This window comes from Crinia signifera, chromosome 11 (genome assembly GCF_055691185.1).
Source record: "Crinia signifera chromosome 11, ASM5569118v1, whole genome shotgun sequence".
NCBI classification, from domain to species: Eukaryota; Metazoa; Chordata; class Amphibia; order Anura; family Myobatrachidae; genus Crinia; species Crinia signifera.
Window position 1 is genome coordinate 89,963,937 of NC_139227.1, and position 19,196 is coordinate 89,983,132.

Below are 19,196 nucleotides of genomic sequence, written 5' to 3' on the forward strand. Positions count from 1 at the left end.
AGGCTGTGAAACGTGCACGCATAATATCTAAGTGACTGTCAGGTCACTTAGATTTGCGTGCACCCTTAGCACCAACGTCACGGCCTGATTACCATGGGCAAAGCAAGCGTTCTGCTGCCGCCCCACACCCATGGCTGCACGCACCCGGCGCATGTGCAGAAATGCACCTGCGCATACGCCAAACGCGAATGAACGCTGGCTGTGAACAGACCAGAATAAGGTCCTTTATCCACAGTTTGATACATCTCCCCCAGAGAGTGCGATGAATTCAGTTGGCAACATACAGCATACAGTAATATAATGACTAACTCAGTGGTTCCCAATCTTATTTGGGTCACGGCACCCTAGAGTATCAGAATTTTTTTCGCAGCCCCCATAGGCCAAAAACAAAAATGTAGAAAAAATATAAATAATGAATTTAATGTATGAAATGAAATAGATTGTGTTTATATGTGATCCTTCGGTTCAGTTATGTGGTGAGGGACAGGATTTGCTTCTATTTGTACACATATTTTATGATTGGCAGCCACCAGCACTGGTTTTGTCCATAAATAATTGACCATAAATATTTTGAATTGGTCCTGGACCACCAACCGTGGCACCCCTGCAAGTGTCCTGAGGCACCCCAGGGAGCCACGGCACACAGTTTGGGAACCACTGGACGAACTGCATTGGTTGACACACACTTGATCGACATGTTTTTTGGCTTTGGTTTCCATGCTGTCCCAACATTTGCTAGATTCAATATCCATGTAGACATCTATTGGGAATACAGGTTGAGTATCCCTTATTTGTATATCTCTTATTCCAAATATTCCAAAAACTGTGGGTTTTGGATCCCTCCCCCCCTTTTTTTCTGCCCGCTCATAAAAACCGCCCGCATGCACAACCCACCTGAACGTTCTGTCCGCAAGCAAGCACCGCCCGCCTGATCGCTCTGCCCGCAAGAGCCAGAGGAATGCCTGTGAAAAAGGTGAGTATAAAAATATTCTGAAATCCAGAATAATCCCTTATCCAAAATGCTCCTGGTCCCAAGCATTTGGATAAGATATCGTCAACCTATTAAGGCCCATACACACTGGGTGACTTTGAGCTGAAAGCCGCTCAAAACAGCCTGTTTCAGCGGCTTTCAGCTGAAAGCTGCCCAGTGTGTATGGACCGGCGACGAGTGGTGAGCTCTGCTGCGTGCTCCCGCAACATTGACGGGAAAGCCGTTCATCTGCTGGTAATACCAGATGAGCAGCGTAGAGGATGGCTTTGCATAGCTCTGCGCTATGCAAAGCTGTCCTCCCTCCTCCGTCGGCGCCGGGCAGGGGGAAAGCCTCTCAGTGTGTATGCACTGAGCGGCTTTCCCTGCAGCGGTAATACCGATCATCACTGTCCATAGTCGCACTAAATGACTGTGAAGAATTGCAAAATAAATGACCACTCCCAGCATCCCTTGTTGTTTAGAAGCATGGGCTGCTGGGAGTGGTCGATTATTTTAAGTTTCTTCACAGTTCTGTAGTGTGTTGCGGTGCAGGATGTAGTGTCGGACAGGACGTGGTGGCCCCAACATCGGCACTGCCTGCTCTGCAAGTCTCCCGGTTTTATGCATGTCACTGGTGCAGCTGACCCAGCTATACGGCCCCTTACCCAGCTACGTACCCAGCATATGCGTAAAACCGGCCCTTCTATACACATTTCTGTCCTCAGATCATCTAAAATGACTTGGGATTTCCATAATAAGGGCTAGAGGAGAATGTGGATAGGTACGTAGTCGTTTTGTCCAGCTTTGGCATGTACGGGAGTCTGGGTGTTATGTCCAATCCTGATCTGCATGGGGGTCTGATTCATGTTTCGTTGCATCTGCGACACATGCCGCAAAGTAATGACAATTGATACTTTGCAGATGTCCCGGAGCCGTAGTGCAGGATACTGGTATTAATGAATTTGTACTATATCTGACCTTTGGTGGCCCATAGACTTGAGAATAAGCTGGAGAAAAATAAGCACAAAAGCTCTGCTCCCTTCCACCACCAGTGTCTCACCTTCAAAGAGGAAGGTCTCATTCCAGTGAGGGTTGAGGTTTTTTCTCTTCACCTTGGTCTCTAGTTTGTGCTTTTTGTCCGGCAGCAGATAAATCTTCACAAATGGATCACTGGTTCCACTGAAGTCCTTGGCTGGCAAATCCTGGGCCTTCATGATCTTAACTGTGAGAGTAGATTCCTGGAAGTTGTAGCCAACGCTGAACTGAATACGGCCAAGTGTTTCCCGCCCTGTGCTGTCATGGCCGTCTTCATCATCTGACCCAGGAGACAGCTAAAAGACATAAAGACTATGTAAGTAAATATACCATAGTCATAAAATATGTGTATGGTCAGTTTGGTTGTGTTACAGCAGATTGGCTAATAACTGCAGCACATGGTCCCATCCCTTTAGATCAAACTCCTATACACTTTGGCCCTTATTCTGGGTCACTCGCAAAGGACAAAACCATGTGCCCTGCAGGTGGGGCAGATGTAACTTGTGCAGAGAGAATTAGATTTGGGTGAGTAATTTTGTTTCTGTGCAGGGAAAATACTGACTGCTTTATTTTTACACTGCAATACAGATCTCACTTTGAAGTAAAACCCCAAATCTAATTCTCTCTGCACATGTTACATCTGCTCCCCCCCCCCCCCCCCCACTTAGCCAGCCATATTCATCTAGTGAATGGTGAGGACGTGAAAGCTTTGCATCTATTCAAACTTTACTGCATAAATGAAGGAGGCAGATGTACTACTATGCCCTTTATTTCCACCAGATGGCAGCGCAATTGAATACAAATATTTGGTACATCATATGATTATCAGTTTGTGCATACTAATTGACAAATAAAAAACAACAGGTGGAGATGAGCGAAGCGCTGAGAAGCCGTTTGATTTGTTTCCCTGGCATACTGTCAGACTGTTGTGTTCATGACTGCGGCAGCTAGCAATAGAGAACTACAGTATGAGCTATGGGTAATCTAACATGGGTGAGATACAGGAATGACCAAACCGTAGTATCTCCACAGCACCAATCATGCCTCTTCTAATGATAGGGGTAATTCAGACCTGGTTGCAGTGACGCCAATTTGCAGCGGCCGGCGTTCCGCCAGAGTGAAGTCCCGCCTAGCAAATAAATGTGGCCACTGTCCAAATATATGTGTACAGTTGCAAATAGATTCGCAACCATGTGACTATGTCCTAATCCTGTCATAAGCCGCTCACCCTCTATCCGGCATGGAGCTGATGTTACACACCATCCCCTAAAACGCTTAGGCACGTCTAGCATTTTCCTGGACACTCCCAGAGTTTTCCTAGGCACGCCTACATTTCTCTTAGCACTCCCACTAAGCGGCTGGTTACCACCCCCCTATGACTACTTCCTGTCCATCGCCTTACGAACGGATATCGATGTCAGTGGCAAGATTTCATCGCTGGCCAGCGTCGCGCACACGATTTGTGACACAGGCGCATGCACAGTTTTGGATCTGTGTATGCGCAGGCATGTTTCTGCGCATGTACAGACACATTTGGTTCGCCGGGTGCACGCACGCTAAATGGCGAGTGGGGGGGGCGGAGAATGGCAGGGAGCCCTGGGCAGCCCCTTTAGCATATGGGAATGCCCGGCATTTCATGGGCGTTCTCAGGCTAATGAGGCCGTGACGGACATGTGGGGGGCTGGCAGGTGACATAACCGGATGTCAGCTGCCCCCCCCTGTCCTCGCACAGGCTACCCGCAGTTTAGAGTCACTATATAGGTGTCTCTGAACTGCGAGCGCTGGAAAAATTATTCGATGTTCGGCGACCATCGAATGATTTATCCCCGTCTGCGAATAAATGATTATATAAATCATTCATTCGCAGCCATGCGGGGGGGTCGTGCGAGTGAGGGAGGGGGTGGCGTCTGATGGACTCACAAGGCTGTGAAATTCGCAGCCTTGCGTGTCAATCAGAATAAGGTCCTTGTGGTCAGAATATTGTATGAATACAACCCCAAACACACTGACAGACTGATACTTTCACATTTCCCCATATTCCCCAGCACGTCCCATGTAATATTTATTGGATGTACAGTAGGTGTGCGAGGGCTAATCAGTACAAAGCTAGCACTGCTCCTGCACTATACAGCTGTGCTAATGGCATGGGCCAGTGCTTACACAGACAGCATTTGGTGGGGAATACTAATTGGTTGCACTCACTGAAAGAAACTCTAGGACAAGCATAACCACGCAGTGGCGTAAGTTTATCCATGTAGCCCGGAGGCAAGATAAAAGCTGGTGCCCCCCATAGATAGATAGCTATAGAGAGGGAGAAAGAGATGGGGGGGGGGATGATAGATAGAAAATCATGGAGATAGAGTGAAACAAGAGAATGACAGAGAGAGATGGAGAGGGGGGTCATGTAGAGAGAGGGGTGAGAGGGGGGCTTGGTAGAGAGATGTGGGGGGTCAGGCAAAGAAAGGGATGACTTAAAGACAGCGGGGTCAATCAGAGAGAGATAGTGAGAGGGGGTCAGCCAGAGGGAGAGAGAGGGGTAAGACGGGGGTTAGGCAGAGAGAGAGGGAGGGGTCAGGCAGAGAGGGGGAGTCAGGCAGAGAGGGGGAGTCAGGCAGAGAGAGGGGAGTCAGGCAGATAGGGGAGTCAGACAGAGGGTATGAGGGGTTCAGACAAAGAGAGAACACGAGAGAGAGGGGAGATAGAGAAAGGAGAGAGTCAGGCAGAGAGAGGGGGTGTCAGGAAAAGAGAAAGGTGAGATGGAGTTCAGGGCATACTTGCCTACTTTTGAAAACAAATTTCAGGGAGATTATAGTTAGCAGGAGAATTTTGCACAGCACCCCATTGCGGGGGCATGTCAGGCTCCACCCAAAGGGAGTGTCTAGTTCCATATAAGGAGAGATTGTGAAAAGAGATTGTGAACGTGGCACCTAGAAGAGTGGTTGTGTACTGCTACATCTGAGAGGAATCTAGTAAAATGACTTATATCCAAATGTAGATGAGCCCCAAAGCAGTTAGTAAGAGATACTGGGAAATGGCGCTGATGATTCAATGTAAAATATCTGTCTAATTCCTTTTTAACCCCAAAAATGTAACAGTCTAATGTGGGCTAGGTGAAATGAGGGAGATTGCTAGACTAATGAGGGAGAGAGGGAGATTGCTGCTATTTCAGGGAGTCTCCTGCAGAATGCAGGAGAGTAGGCAAGTATGGTTCAGGGAGAGAGAGGGTTACCAGGCAGAGAGTGGTGAGAGAGGGGGTTCAGGCAGAGAGAGAAAGGGGGGTAAAGTAGAGAGAAGGGTGTCAGGCAGAGAGAGAGGGATGATGGGTCAGACATATAGAGAGGGGGTGAGAGAGTGCTGTCAGACAGTGGGAGAAGGGTGAGAGAGGGGTGTCAGGAAGAGAGAGAGAGGGGGTAATGTAGAGAGAGGGGTGTCAGGCAGAGAGAGATGGGGCTAAGGTAGAGAGAGAGGGATAAGGGGTCAGGCATATAGGGGGTTATTTTGGTTCACTCTTTCTGACAAATTCCTTCTTTGATGGGCAGAACCATGTGCACTGCAGGGGGGGGGGCAGATGTAAAATGTGCAGAGAGAATTAGATTTGGGTGAGTTATTTTGTTTATGTGCAGGGGAAATACTGGCTGCTTTATTTTTACACTGCAATATAGATATCACTTTGAAGTAAAACCCCACCAAAATCTAACTCTCTCTGCACAAGTAACATCTGCCCCACCTGCACTGCACATGGTTTTGTCCATCTAAGAAGCCAGAGGACCTGCACAGTGCATCTGCTGCCTTCCAGGCCTCCCGCCTGCTCTTCTCCTGCCCGCCGTTCCGCCATGGAGCCTGGGGCTGCAGATAGAAGTTCCACTAGACAGCCGCTAGCTCTGCAGCTCTGGCGGCTGTCTATCACCATCTTCATAGCGATCCGCGGTGAGCAGCGAGTGACAGGGGGGGGGGCGTCATTCGAATGGGTGATTTGCATAATCATCCATTCGCAGCCTTGGGTGCGGGGGACAAATCATTGATTTCTTCAGCGTTCACAGTTCATGAGACACCTCTATCGTGTCTCAGACCTGCGGGCAGGCAGCTGACGTCAGTGGATATCAGCTGCCTTGCACAGGACGTGCAAGGCAGCTGATATCCACTGACGTCAGCTGCCCGCCCCCCCGCACCCATGAAACGGGTGGGCGTTCCCATATGCAAATTGGCCTGCCCCATCCCCCTACACACCCCCTGCCCAAACCTTTGTGTGCGAGCGGCTGCACATGCGCATAAAAAACCTATGTGCAGTCACAAACAATCGGAATCTGAATAACCCCCTAAATGCAGGTGGTGGCTGTGGATCTTCTAAGACACCAGCTCCACACTTGCACTTGAGGCTCTGGAAAATGGGTATTGGTGGCAGTGTGGGGTATGGGGGGGGGCAGTAGGTTGAAGTTTTACCTAGAAGAATTACACCAGTATACATACATACACGCACACTCAGACATGCACACAAACACTTTACGTGTCAGCGGATGTCAGCTGCCCGCCCTGTCCTCGCACAGGCGCCCGCAGATCGGAGACACCATAGAGGTGTCTCTGATCTGTCAGCACTGAAGAAATCATTTGATGGTCGTTGGCCATCGATTGATTTGTCCCCGCCTCCAAATAGGTTTCACTGCCTTGGGAGACAACCAGAATAAGGTCCTGAATCCAGAGAAAACCTAACAAGTCACTTATACCCAACACATTACATCCAGCAGTACCTAGTATATTATACCCAACACATTACATCCAGCAGTACCTAGTATATTATACCCAACACATTACATCCAGCAGTACCTAGTATATTATACCCAACACATTACATCCAGCAGTACCTAGTATATTATACCCAACACATTACATCCAGCAGTACCTAGTATATTATACCCAACACATTACATCCAGCAGTACCTAGTATATTATACCCAACACATTACATCCAGCAGTACCTAGTATATTATACCCAACACATTACATCCAGCAGTACCTAGTATATTATACCCATCATATTACATCCAGCAGTACCTAGTATATTATACCCAACACATTACATCCAGTAGTACCTAGTATATTATACCCATCATATTACATACAGCAGTACCTAGTATATTATACCCAACACATTACATCCAGCAGTACCTAGTATATTATACCCAACACATTACATCCAGCAGTACCTAGTATATTATACCCATCATATTACATCCAGCAGTACCTAGTATATTATACCCAACACATTACATCCAGTAGTACCTAGTATATTATACCCAACACATTACATCCAGCAGTACCTAGTATATTATACCCATCATATTACATCCACTAGTACCTAGTATATTATACCCAACACATTACATCCAGTAGTACCTAGTATATTATACCCATCATATTACATCCAGCTGTACCTAGTATTTTATACCCATCATATTACATCCAGCAGTACCTAGTATATTATACCCATCATGTTACATCCACTAGTACCTAGTATATAATACCCAACACATTACATCCAGCAGTACCTAGTATATTATACCCAACACATTACATCCAGTAGTACCTAGTATATTATACCCATCATATTACATCCAGCAGTACCTAGTATTTTATACCCATCATATTACATACAGCAGTACCTAGTATATTATACCCATCATATTACATCCACTAGTACCTAGTATATTATACCCAACACATTACTTCCAGCAGTACCTAGTATATTATACCCAACACATTACATCCAGCAGTACCTAGTATATTATACCCATCATATTACATCTAGCAGTGCCTAGTATATTATACCCAACACATTACATCCAGCAGTACCTAGTATATTATACCCAACACATTACATCCAGCAGTACCTAGTATATTTTACCCAACACATTACATCCAGCAGTACCTAGTATATTATACCCAACACATTACATCCAGCAGTACCTAGTATATTATACCCAACACATTACATCCAGCAGAACCTAGTATATTATACCCAACACATTACATTCAGCAGTACCTAGTATATTATACCCAACACATTACATCCAGCAGTACCTAGTATATTATACCCATCATATTACATCCACTAGTACCTAGTATATTATACCCAACACATTACATCCAGCAGTACCTAGTATATTATACCCAACACATTACATCCAGCAGTACCTAGTATATTATACCCAACACATTACATCCAGTAGTACCTAGTATATTATACCCATCATATTACATCCAGCAGTACCTAGTATTTTATACCCATCATATTACATCCAGCAGTACCTAGTATATTATACCCATCATGTTACATCCACTAGTACCTAGTATATTATACCCAACACATTACATCCAGCAGTACCTAGTATATTATACCCAACACATTACATCCAGTAGTACCTAGTATATTATACCCATCATATTACATCCAGCAGTACCTAGTATTTTATACCCATCATATTACATCCAGCAGTACCTAGTATATTATACCCATCATATTACATCCACTAGTACCTAGTATATTATACCCAACACATTACTTCCAGCAGTACCTAGTATATTATACCCAACACATTACATCCAGCAGTACCTAGTATATTATACCCATCATATTACATCTAGCAGTGCCTAGTATATTATACCCAACACATTACATCCAGCAGTACCTAGTATATTATACCCAACACATTACATCCAGCAGTACCTAGTATATTTTACCCAACACATTACATCCAGCAGTACCTAGTATATTATACCCAACACATTACATCCAGCAGTACCTAGTATATTATACCCAACACATTACATCCAGCAGTACCTAGTATATTATACCCAACACATTACATCCAGCAGTACCTAGTATATTATACCCAACACATTACATCCAGCAGTACCTAGTATATTATACCCATCATATTACATCCACTAGTACCTAGTATATTATACCCAACACATTACATCCAGCAGTACCTAGTATATTATACCCAACACATTACATCCAGCAGTACCTAGTATATTATACCCAACACATTACATCCAGTAGTACCTAGTATATTATACCCATCATATTACATCCAGCAGTACCTAGTATTTTATACCCATCATATTACATCCAGCAGTACCTAGTATATTATACCCATCATGTTACATCCACTAGTACCTAGTATATTATACCCAACACATTACATCCAGCAGTACCTAGTATATTATACCCAACACATTACATCCAGTAGTACCTAGTATATTATACCCATCATATTACATCCAGCAGTACCTAGTATTTTATACCCATCATATTACATACAGCAGTACCTAGTATATTATACCCATCATATTACATCCACTAGTACCTAGTATATTATACCCAAAACATTACTTCCAGCAGTACCTAGTATATTATACCCAACACATTACATCCAGCAGTACCTAGTATATTATACCCATCATATTACATCTAGCAGTGCCTAGTATATTATACCCAACACATTACATCCAGCAGTACCTAGTATATTATACCCAACACATTACATCCAGCAGTACCTAGTATATTTTACCCAACACATTACATCCAGCAGTACCTAGTATATTATACCCAACACATTACTTCCAGCAGTACCTAGTATATTATACCCAACACATTACATCCAGCAGTACCTAGTATATTATACCCAACACATTACATCCAGCAGTACCTAGTATATTATACCCAACACATTACATCCAGCAGTACCTAGTATATTATACCCATCATATTACATCCAGCAGTACCTAGTATATTATACCCATCATATTACATCCAGCAGTACCTAGTATATTATACCCATCATATTACATCTAGAAGTACCTAGTATATTATACCCATCATATTACATCCAGCAGTACCTAGTATATTATACCCATCATATTACATCCAGCAGTACCTAGTATATTATACCCATCATATTACATCCAGCAGTACCTAGTATATTATACCCAACACATTACATCCAGCAGTATCTAGTATATTATACCCAACACATTACATCCAGCAGTACCTAGTATATTATACCCAACACATTACATCCAGCAGTACCTAGTATATTATACCATCACATTACATCCAGCAGTACCTAGTATATTATACCCAACACATTACATCCAGCAGTACCTAGTATATTATACCCATCACATTACATCCAGCAGTACCTAGTATATTATACCCAACACATTACATCCAGCAGTACCTAGTATATTATACCCAACACATTACATCCTGCAGTACCTAGTATATTATACCCAACACATTACATCCAGCAGTACTTAGTATATTATACCCAACACATTACTTCCAGCAGTACCTAGTATATTATACCCAACACATTACTTCCAGCAGTACCTAGTATATTATACCCAACACATAACATCCTGCAGTACCTAGTATATTATACCCAACACATTACATCCAGCAGTACCTAGTATATTATACCCAACACATTACATCCAGCAGTACCTAGTATATTATACCTAACACATTACATCCAGCAGTACCTAGTATATTATACCCAACACATTACTTCCAGCAGTACCTAGTATACCCATCATATTACATCCAGCAGTACCTAGTATATTATACCCATCATATTACATCCAGCAGTACCTAGTATATTATACCCATCATATTACATCCAGCAGTACCTAGTATATTATACCCATCATATTACATCCAGCAGTACCTAGTATATTATACCCAACACATTACATCCAGCAGTACCTAGTATATTATACCCAACACATTACATCCAGCAGTACCTAGTATATTATACCCAACACATTACATCCAGCAGTACCTAGTATATTATACCCAACACATTACATCCAGCAGTACCTAGTATATTATACCCATCATATTACATCCAGCAGTACCTAGTATATTATACCCATCAAATTACATCCAGCAGTACCTAGTATATTATACCCATCATATTACATCCAGCAGTACCTAGTATATTATACCCAACACATTACTTCCAGCAGTACCTAGTATATTATACCCAACACATTACATCCTGCAGTACCTAGTATATTATACCCAACACATTACATCCAGCAGTACCTAGTATATTATACCCAACACATTACATCCAGCAGTACCTAGTATATTATACCCAACACATTACATCCAGCAGTACCTAGTATATTATACCCAACACATTACATCCAGCAGTACCTAGTATATTATACCCAACACATTACATCCAGCAGTACCTAGTATATTATACCCAACACATTACTTCCAGCAGTACCTAGTATATTATACCCATCATATTACATCCAGCAGTACCTAGTATATTATACCCATCATATTACATCCAGCAGTACCTAGTATATTATACCCATCATATTACATCCAGCAGTACCTAGTATATTATACCCATCATATTACATCCAGCAGTACCTAGTATATTATACCCAACACATTACATCCAGCAGTACCTAGTATATTATACCCAACACATTACATCCAGCAGTACCTAGTATATTATACCCAACACATTACATCCAGCAGTACCTAGTATATTATACCCATCATATTACATCCAGCAGTACCTAGTATATTATACCCATCAAATTACATCCAGCAGTACCTAGTATATTATACCCATCATATTACATCCAGCAGTACCTAGTATATTATACCCATCAAATTACATCCAGCAGTACCTAGTATATTATACCCATCATATTACATCCAGCAGTACCTAGTATATTATACCCATCATATTACATCCAGCAGTACCTAGTATATTATACCCATCATATTACATCCAGCAGTACCTAGTATATTATACCCATCATATTACATCCAGCAGTACCTAGTATATTATACCCAACACATTACATCCAGCAGTACCTAGTATATTATACCCAACACATTACATCCAGCAGTACCTAGTATATTATACCCAACACATTACATCCAGCAGTACCTAGTATATTATACCCAACACATTACATCCAGCAGTACCTAGTATATTATACCCAACACATTACTTCCAGCAGTACCTAGTATATTATACCCAACACATTACTTACAGCAGTACCTAGTATATTATACCCAACACATTACTTCCAGCAGTACCTAGTATATTATACCCATCATATTACATCCATCAGTACCTAGTATATTATACCCATCATATTACATCCAGCAGTACCTAGTATATTATACCCATCATATTACATCCAGCAGTACCTAATATATTATACCCATCCTATTACATCCAGCAGCACCTAGTATATTATACCCAACACATTACATCCAGCAGTACCTAGTATATTATACCCAACATATTACATCCAGCAGTACTGTACCTAGTATATTATACCCATCATATTACATCCAGCAGTACCTAGTATATTATACCCATCATATTACATCCAGCAGTACCTAGTATATTATACCCAACAGATTACATCCAGCAGTACTGTACCTAGTATATTATACCCATCATATTACATCCAGCAGTACCTAGTATATTATACCCATCATATTACATCCAGCAGTACCTAGTATATTATACCCAACACATTACATCCAGCAGTACCTAGTATATTATACCCAACACATTATATCCAGCAGTACCTAGTATATTATACCCAACACATTACATCCAGCAGTACCTAGTATATTATACCCAGCATATTACATCCAGCAGTACCTAGTATATTATACCCATCATATTACATCCAGCAGTACCTAGTATATTATACCCAACACATTACATCCACCAGTACCTAGTATATTATACCCAACACATTACATCCAGCAAAGCATCAGCAGTAACTGATATTTTATTCCCATTAATGCTCAGCATATTACACCCAGTATATTACATCGAGCATTACCTAGTATATTATACCCAGCATTGTCAAGCATATTAGTAGTAGCACTGCGTAACGCCCACACCAGTTGCCGACAGTAGTAGCGCTGTGTAACACCCTCACCAGTTTCCGACAGTAGTAGTGCTGCGTAACACCCTCACCAGTTGCCGACAGTAGTAGCGCTGCGTAATACCCACACCAGTTGCTGACAGTAGTAGCGCTGCGTAACGCTCAGACCAGTTGCCGACAGTAGTAGCACTAGGTAACGCCCACACCAGTTGCCTACAGTACATCCACACCAGTTGCTGACAGTAGTAGCACTGCGTAATGCCCACACCAGTTTCCGACAGTAGTAGTGCTTCGTAATATCCGCATCAGTTGCTGACAGTAGTAGCGCTGCGCAACGCCCGCACCAGAAGCCGGCAGTAGTAGCGCTGCGTAACACCCTCACCAGTTGCCGACAGTAGTAGCGCTGCGTAATACCCACACCAGTTGCTGACAGTAGTAGTGCTGCGTAACACCCTCATCAGTTGCCAACAGTAGTAGCGCTGCGTAACGCTCAGACCAGTTGCCGACAGTAGTAGCACTAATTACGCCCACACCAGTTGCCGACAGTAGTAGCGCTTCGTAATGCCCGCACCAGAAGCCGACAGTAGTAGCGCTGCGTTATACCCACACCAGTTGCTGACAGTAGTAGTGCTGCGTAACACTCTCATCAGTTGCCAACAGTAGTAGCGCTGCGTAACGCTCAGACCAGTTGCCGAAAGTAGTAGCACTAATTACGCCCACACCAGTTGCCGACAGTAGTAGCGCTTCGTAATGCCCGCACCCGTTGCAGACAGTAGCAGCACTGTGTAATGCCCGCACCAGTTGATGACTGTAGTAGCGATACATAACGCCTGCACCAGTAGTTGCCGACAGTAGTTGTATTACTCTCTCTCTCACACACACTTTATTTACCTTAAAATCTGACTGGCAGCTCATCTTTCATTATCCCTGCTCCTGTGCAGCTCCGCCCCTCATTCCATTTAGCCCTGCCCCTCCATTCTATGTAGCGCTTCCCATCCGTTGCGTGTAGCTCCGCCCCTCATTCCATTTAGTCCTGCCCCTCCATTCCATGTAGCCCCGCCCATCCATTGCGTGTAGCTCTGCCCCCTTTCCAGTCCCTGCAGCCACCATTGACATAGTCAAATGGTGTTGGGAGCAGGAAAGGAAGCTTTATGCTGCCAGCGCCGCTGCCTGTCATGCAGGACAGCAGCTGGGATGTAGAGCAGAGAGAGCGCCTCTCCTGCCGGCGCCTCACTGCGCTACATCCTCTGCTGAGTGGATAGCGCACCACCGTCCCTGATCAGGACAATACACTGGACCACCAGGGCCCCTTTTATTTTTTGAGGCGGCCCGCAGCACCAATCAATAAAGCGGCCTGGAGGGCACATGGCACCCTGCCCCATGGCCCAGTCCGCCACTGAGTACTGCCCAGCATATGATATCCAGCAATGCATAGTATATAACAACCAGCATTTCCCAGCATATTACATCCAGCACTGCCCAGCAATAATCCAGCATTGCCCAGAATATTACATCCAGCAGTACCTAGTAAATTACATCCAGCATTGCCCAGTATATTACACACCCAGCACTGCCCAATATATTACATCCAGCAGTACCTAGTATATTACATCCAGCATTGTCCAGAATATTACACACCCAGCATTGCCCAGAATATTACATCCAGCAGTACCTAGTATATTGCATCCAGCATTGTCCAGAATATTATATCCAGCAATACCTAGTATATTACACCCAGCATTGCCCAGTATATCACACACCCAGCATTGCCCAGTATATTACACACCCAGCATTGCCCAGTATATTACACACCCAGACATACTGCCTCACATCACTGAGGTCATGGGTTCAATTTCCTCCATGGCCCTAACTGTGTGGAGTTTGTATATTCTCCCTGTACTTGCGTGGGTTTCCTCCAGGTACTCCAGTTTCCTCCAACAATCCAAAAATATACTGGTAGGCTAATTGGCTCCTTACAAAATTAACCCTAGAATATCTGTGTGCGTGTACCTGTGGTAGGGAATATAGATTGTAAGCTCCACTGGGGCAGGGACTGATGTGAATGTTCAAATATTCTCTGTAAAGCGCTGCGTAATATGTGTGCGCTATATAAGAAACTGCTAATAATAATAATAATTGCCCAGAATATTACATCCAGCAATACCTAGTATATTACATCCAGCAATCACCAAAACAAAACCAATACATTAGACTCAGCAGAATTATTTGGAGCACTAAGGGAAAAAGATGGATTGGGATTTATCCAGGGTTGCCGACTCTCCCGGAATGGCCGGGAGTCTCCCGAAAATCGGGCCCCCCTCCTGGCCCCCCCCGGAAGGGTGGGCAACCCTTCCGGATTCAGGGGGGACCCCCCCTGCGCCCCGGATCGCGGCATTAAAATGTCGCAATCCTCGGGTCTCAGAGGAGGGAGCGGAGCTAAAATGACACAATCGCGTCATTTTAGCCCCGCCCCCTCCACGGAGATCCGTGAATTCGGCAGTTTGTCATCAAACTTAAGCCCCCGCCCCCTGAGCGGCTGCTGGAACTCTCCTCTCCGGGCTTCTCCCGGAGAGGAGAATTATAAAGTCGGCAACCCTGGATTTATCTCTAAAGGTAGGGTTACCAACTCATCCCTTTAATCCAGGACACACATTAATTACACAGGTTCTGTGGCAGTTTAAAACCAGGTGAAATGGAGTCTTGAAGTGTGGCAGTTTAAAACCAGGTGAAAGCCAGCCACAGAACCTGTGTAATTAATGTGTCCCGAATTACATTGCACATGAACATTGCAAGTCAAGCTAATTCCTTACGGCTGCATACTGTATGCTTTGTTACGAGCGACCTGTTAGCAAGATTTAACAGCAGATGACAAACTGCTGGTGTAGCGGAGTCCTAAGTAGGACAACCGTTATCAGCTGCTCTCAATGGCCAAAAATAAGACACTGTTCCTTAATCACAAGGGAGCCAACCAACGAGACATACTGTAATATTCTACCTTTAAATGTGTTTGTTTTTAGCCTGATAGATCTTTTTTTAGCCTACATAATAAATGCCCCAGTGACAGGAAATGTGAAAATGAAAGTGCTGGGAGAAAAACACATTGATTATTCCAGTATATAGAAACATAGAATCTGTCGGCAACTTAAACCGTATGGTACATCCAGTCTACCTGTCACGATTTTAGGTTTAGAGGTTATGGTAGTATTAGGGATGGGGTGTCAGGGTTGTTTTAGCAGTATGGGTTACGGTTAAAAAGCCCTTTGCAGAATCAACAATCTCCACATTCCGTATTTTCGGGCACAGTTGGGAGGTGTGCATATATAGCAGGCAGGCGTTCGCAGGAAAATAGTTTATATAGATATATATGATGTACCTTGCATAGAATTATAAAGAAACTATCTAAAAGGCACAAATTGTGAGCTGGACCATGTTGCGATTCAAGTGGTGCAGGGAATACTCAGCCTGCTTTGTATGTAGCACAAAAATGCTGGGCGGCTTTATTTTAGCTTTGTGATTCTACGCTAAGCTAGGATGCACCTTGTGTGCCAACTCAATCTGTCTCAACAGTGCAACAGGGTTTTGCCAACATGCAAAACTGTCATTTTTTTGCTGGATATATTACAGAAATTCCAATCACGGCCAGACGTGAGTAGAAACTGAGATGAGGCCATACTGACAAGAAAATAAATACATTTCACTCTATGTACAACGGGCCTGTTCAGAAATGGTTGCAATTCTGGCTATTTTTGCAGTTGCACCATGTTCTGCAATGTCTTAGTGAGGGTGGATGCAAGTAGTATTTAGATGCAGTCTGATTGACAGATGGGGTTGGGAGGGGCTGCTACAAAAACACGGGTAACACCTGTTTTGTGGGCGTATTGCAACCAGTGACGGCATCTTTGTGCGCTGTTTTTACTGACCCCGGCGGCTAAGTTGTGACAGACATCTTGAGCAATCATGGGGCTATTCAAAAGTCTGATGGTTACGCATGCAGCAGATCTGAGATGTCAGCAATGGTGACAGGATCCAACTTTTATACCCAGAGTTCCAATGACCTATAAAAATCTTCTGCCCCGATGTAATGTAGAATTGTACTGAAGTGACTTGTACGTTTACGTATCCTATGTTATGTTCTTATTTATTTCATCATTTCCTCACCCGTCTGTCGCTGAGTGTGTAGTGTCTTATAAATAAAACTTGTTGATGATGATCCCCCGCTATGTAGCGACCTGACAGTCATGGAGTAAAATGCCCGACACCTAATGCTTCTACTTCACACATATACTGGAGTCTCCACCAGTAGTTATGTTCTCAGCAACACATCAAGAGGTGAAAATAACACAGACTAACATAATGGTCAGTGATTTGTAAGGAGTCCTTAAGGGGCCTACACAGGTGGCGATGTGTGTAGAAGAGCATTCTGGGCGATGCTAGATAGCTGAGATACAGCGCTGCATGGCGATGTGCCGCTGAGCTATCTGTCAGGACCAGTGCTTTCCGGTGAGGCCCTGGCACCTGGCAATTATACATTTATCCAGCGTGCTGTATATGAATCGCTATCACTGTTTCCCCTATGCACGCACACACACACACACACATAGATGTAGGGGCATTTTCTGAACTATGTAGTGAAATTGCTTAGAAAATGTCCCTAAATTGACATGTGCGTAGGTCCCATTGTAGAGTCAATAAGCTGTTATGGAGAGTTACTGTACATTACAAGATAAGTTTAAAAGGTAGCATATTAATTTCCTTGACTGTGAAGGTAAGCGTAGTTCAGGGTTGCCTACCCTCCCGGAATGGCCGTTAGGCTCCCAAAAATCGGGTCCCACTCAAGTTTGCAAGCATGTTACCAATGATAAATCTCATTTACAAATCAGCAGATATAAAAAGAAAGACCCTTAAAGCTGGTTAGCAAACAAATACATTGGTCAAAATATGGATATTAAATATATTGGGTCATAGTTTGGTTTGCCAGGGGGGGGGGGGGGGGGGGGGGTGTCAAGTCAGTTATCTGTTCATCCACATACAGTATCATGTTCTATTATCCCACTAGGTGTGACCAGTGGTGGAACTTGTGGGTGGTGGGTCCAGGTGCAAAATTATAATTTGGGCCCCCTCCTCCACCACTACCCAAGTTCACAAAATGCATCAGAGCAGAGGATGACAGGGAGAGGCAGGGGGCGGCAGAGTGTGATATGAATAAACAGTGGGTGACAGGAAGAGGTTGACAGGGGCAGTAGTGGGCCCCTTAAGCCTCAGGGGCCTAGGTGCACTGCACCTGCTGCACCAGTGCTAGTTCTGCCTCTGGGTGTGACAACACAGAATGTCATAACTGGTCAGACAGTTGATGTTGTCAATAAAACTAATGTCTCTAAAGGAAACACTGAAATATGTAGAATATGCAATAGGTTTCTGGATGTGCAGGGCATAGTTTAGATTAGACACAGTCCCACTGTCAGGTTGTGAACTGTAATCTCTAGAGCCCTTGTAAAATGTCAAGGCTCAGAATCGCACATAAGCAGCACTGCACACAAAGAAGTCAGCGTATTCACCTCCTTCACAAACTCATTGTGGAAATCAACAGAGGGCTCTCGAGAGCCATGATCTACAACTACAAGAGTGGTCTGCGACATCAAGAGAGTTCTGACCGCCTGTAAACTGCTTTTAATGAGTAACCACCATCCGGAACCATAGTGTTTGATTGGTTAAGAGAATTGCAGAGTGGTAGACAGTCCCTGGACGACGAAGAGCACTGCGGTTGACATGTGTCAGCCATCACCGAGGACAAAATTATTGCTGTGAAAACCATAGATGAGGTGGTTGCCAGGGTGACTGTGGACCAGTTACAGAAGGAGATAGGCATCCACTTGGTTCTCTGTGGAAAGCTTGGCCTAAGCTGATTGCCCCATCAGCTGACTCAAGAGCAGAAGGAGGCTCGGGAGACTTGTATCTGTAACATGCTGGCAAGTTTGATGGCAGTTGCTCATACTCTGAGAGATCATCAGTGGCAATGAATCCTGAAAGTACAGTTTTGAATCAGAGACCAAACAACAATAGACCCAGTTGACCCCCAGTGGTGCATCGCCACAGAAGTTCTGAGTATGCAGCATGGCCAAGCAAATAGTATCTCTTTTTGATCATGTAGCTACCGTATTACTCATGTAACAGCACAACGTCACTTGGGACTGGTGTGCCAATCAGGCCACAACTGCTGGAAGCCAGGACCAAGGGCCAACCAAAG

The 19,196-nt window shown here is 44.0% G+C and overlaps 1 protein-coding gene across 9 annotated transcripts in view; it reads right to left on the bottom strand.

Moving 5' to 3' along the window:
- SYT7 (synaptotagmin 7) overlaps window positions 1–19,196 on the bottom strand; it is a 304,815-nt gene that overhangs the window by 22,160 nt on the left and 263,459 nt on the right. For all 9 annotated transcript variants that reach the window (XM_083165693.1, XM_083165692.1, XM_083165697.1 and 6 more), the window contains one exon: window positions 2,031–2,301. In XM_083165693.1, coding sequence (XP_083021819.1) covers window positions 2,031–2,301 — 271 coding nt within the window. The remainder of the gene's footprint in view (window positions 1–2,030; window positions 2,302–19,196) is intronic.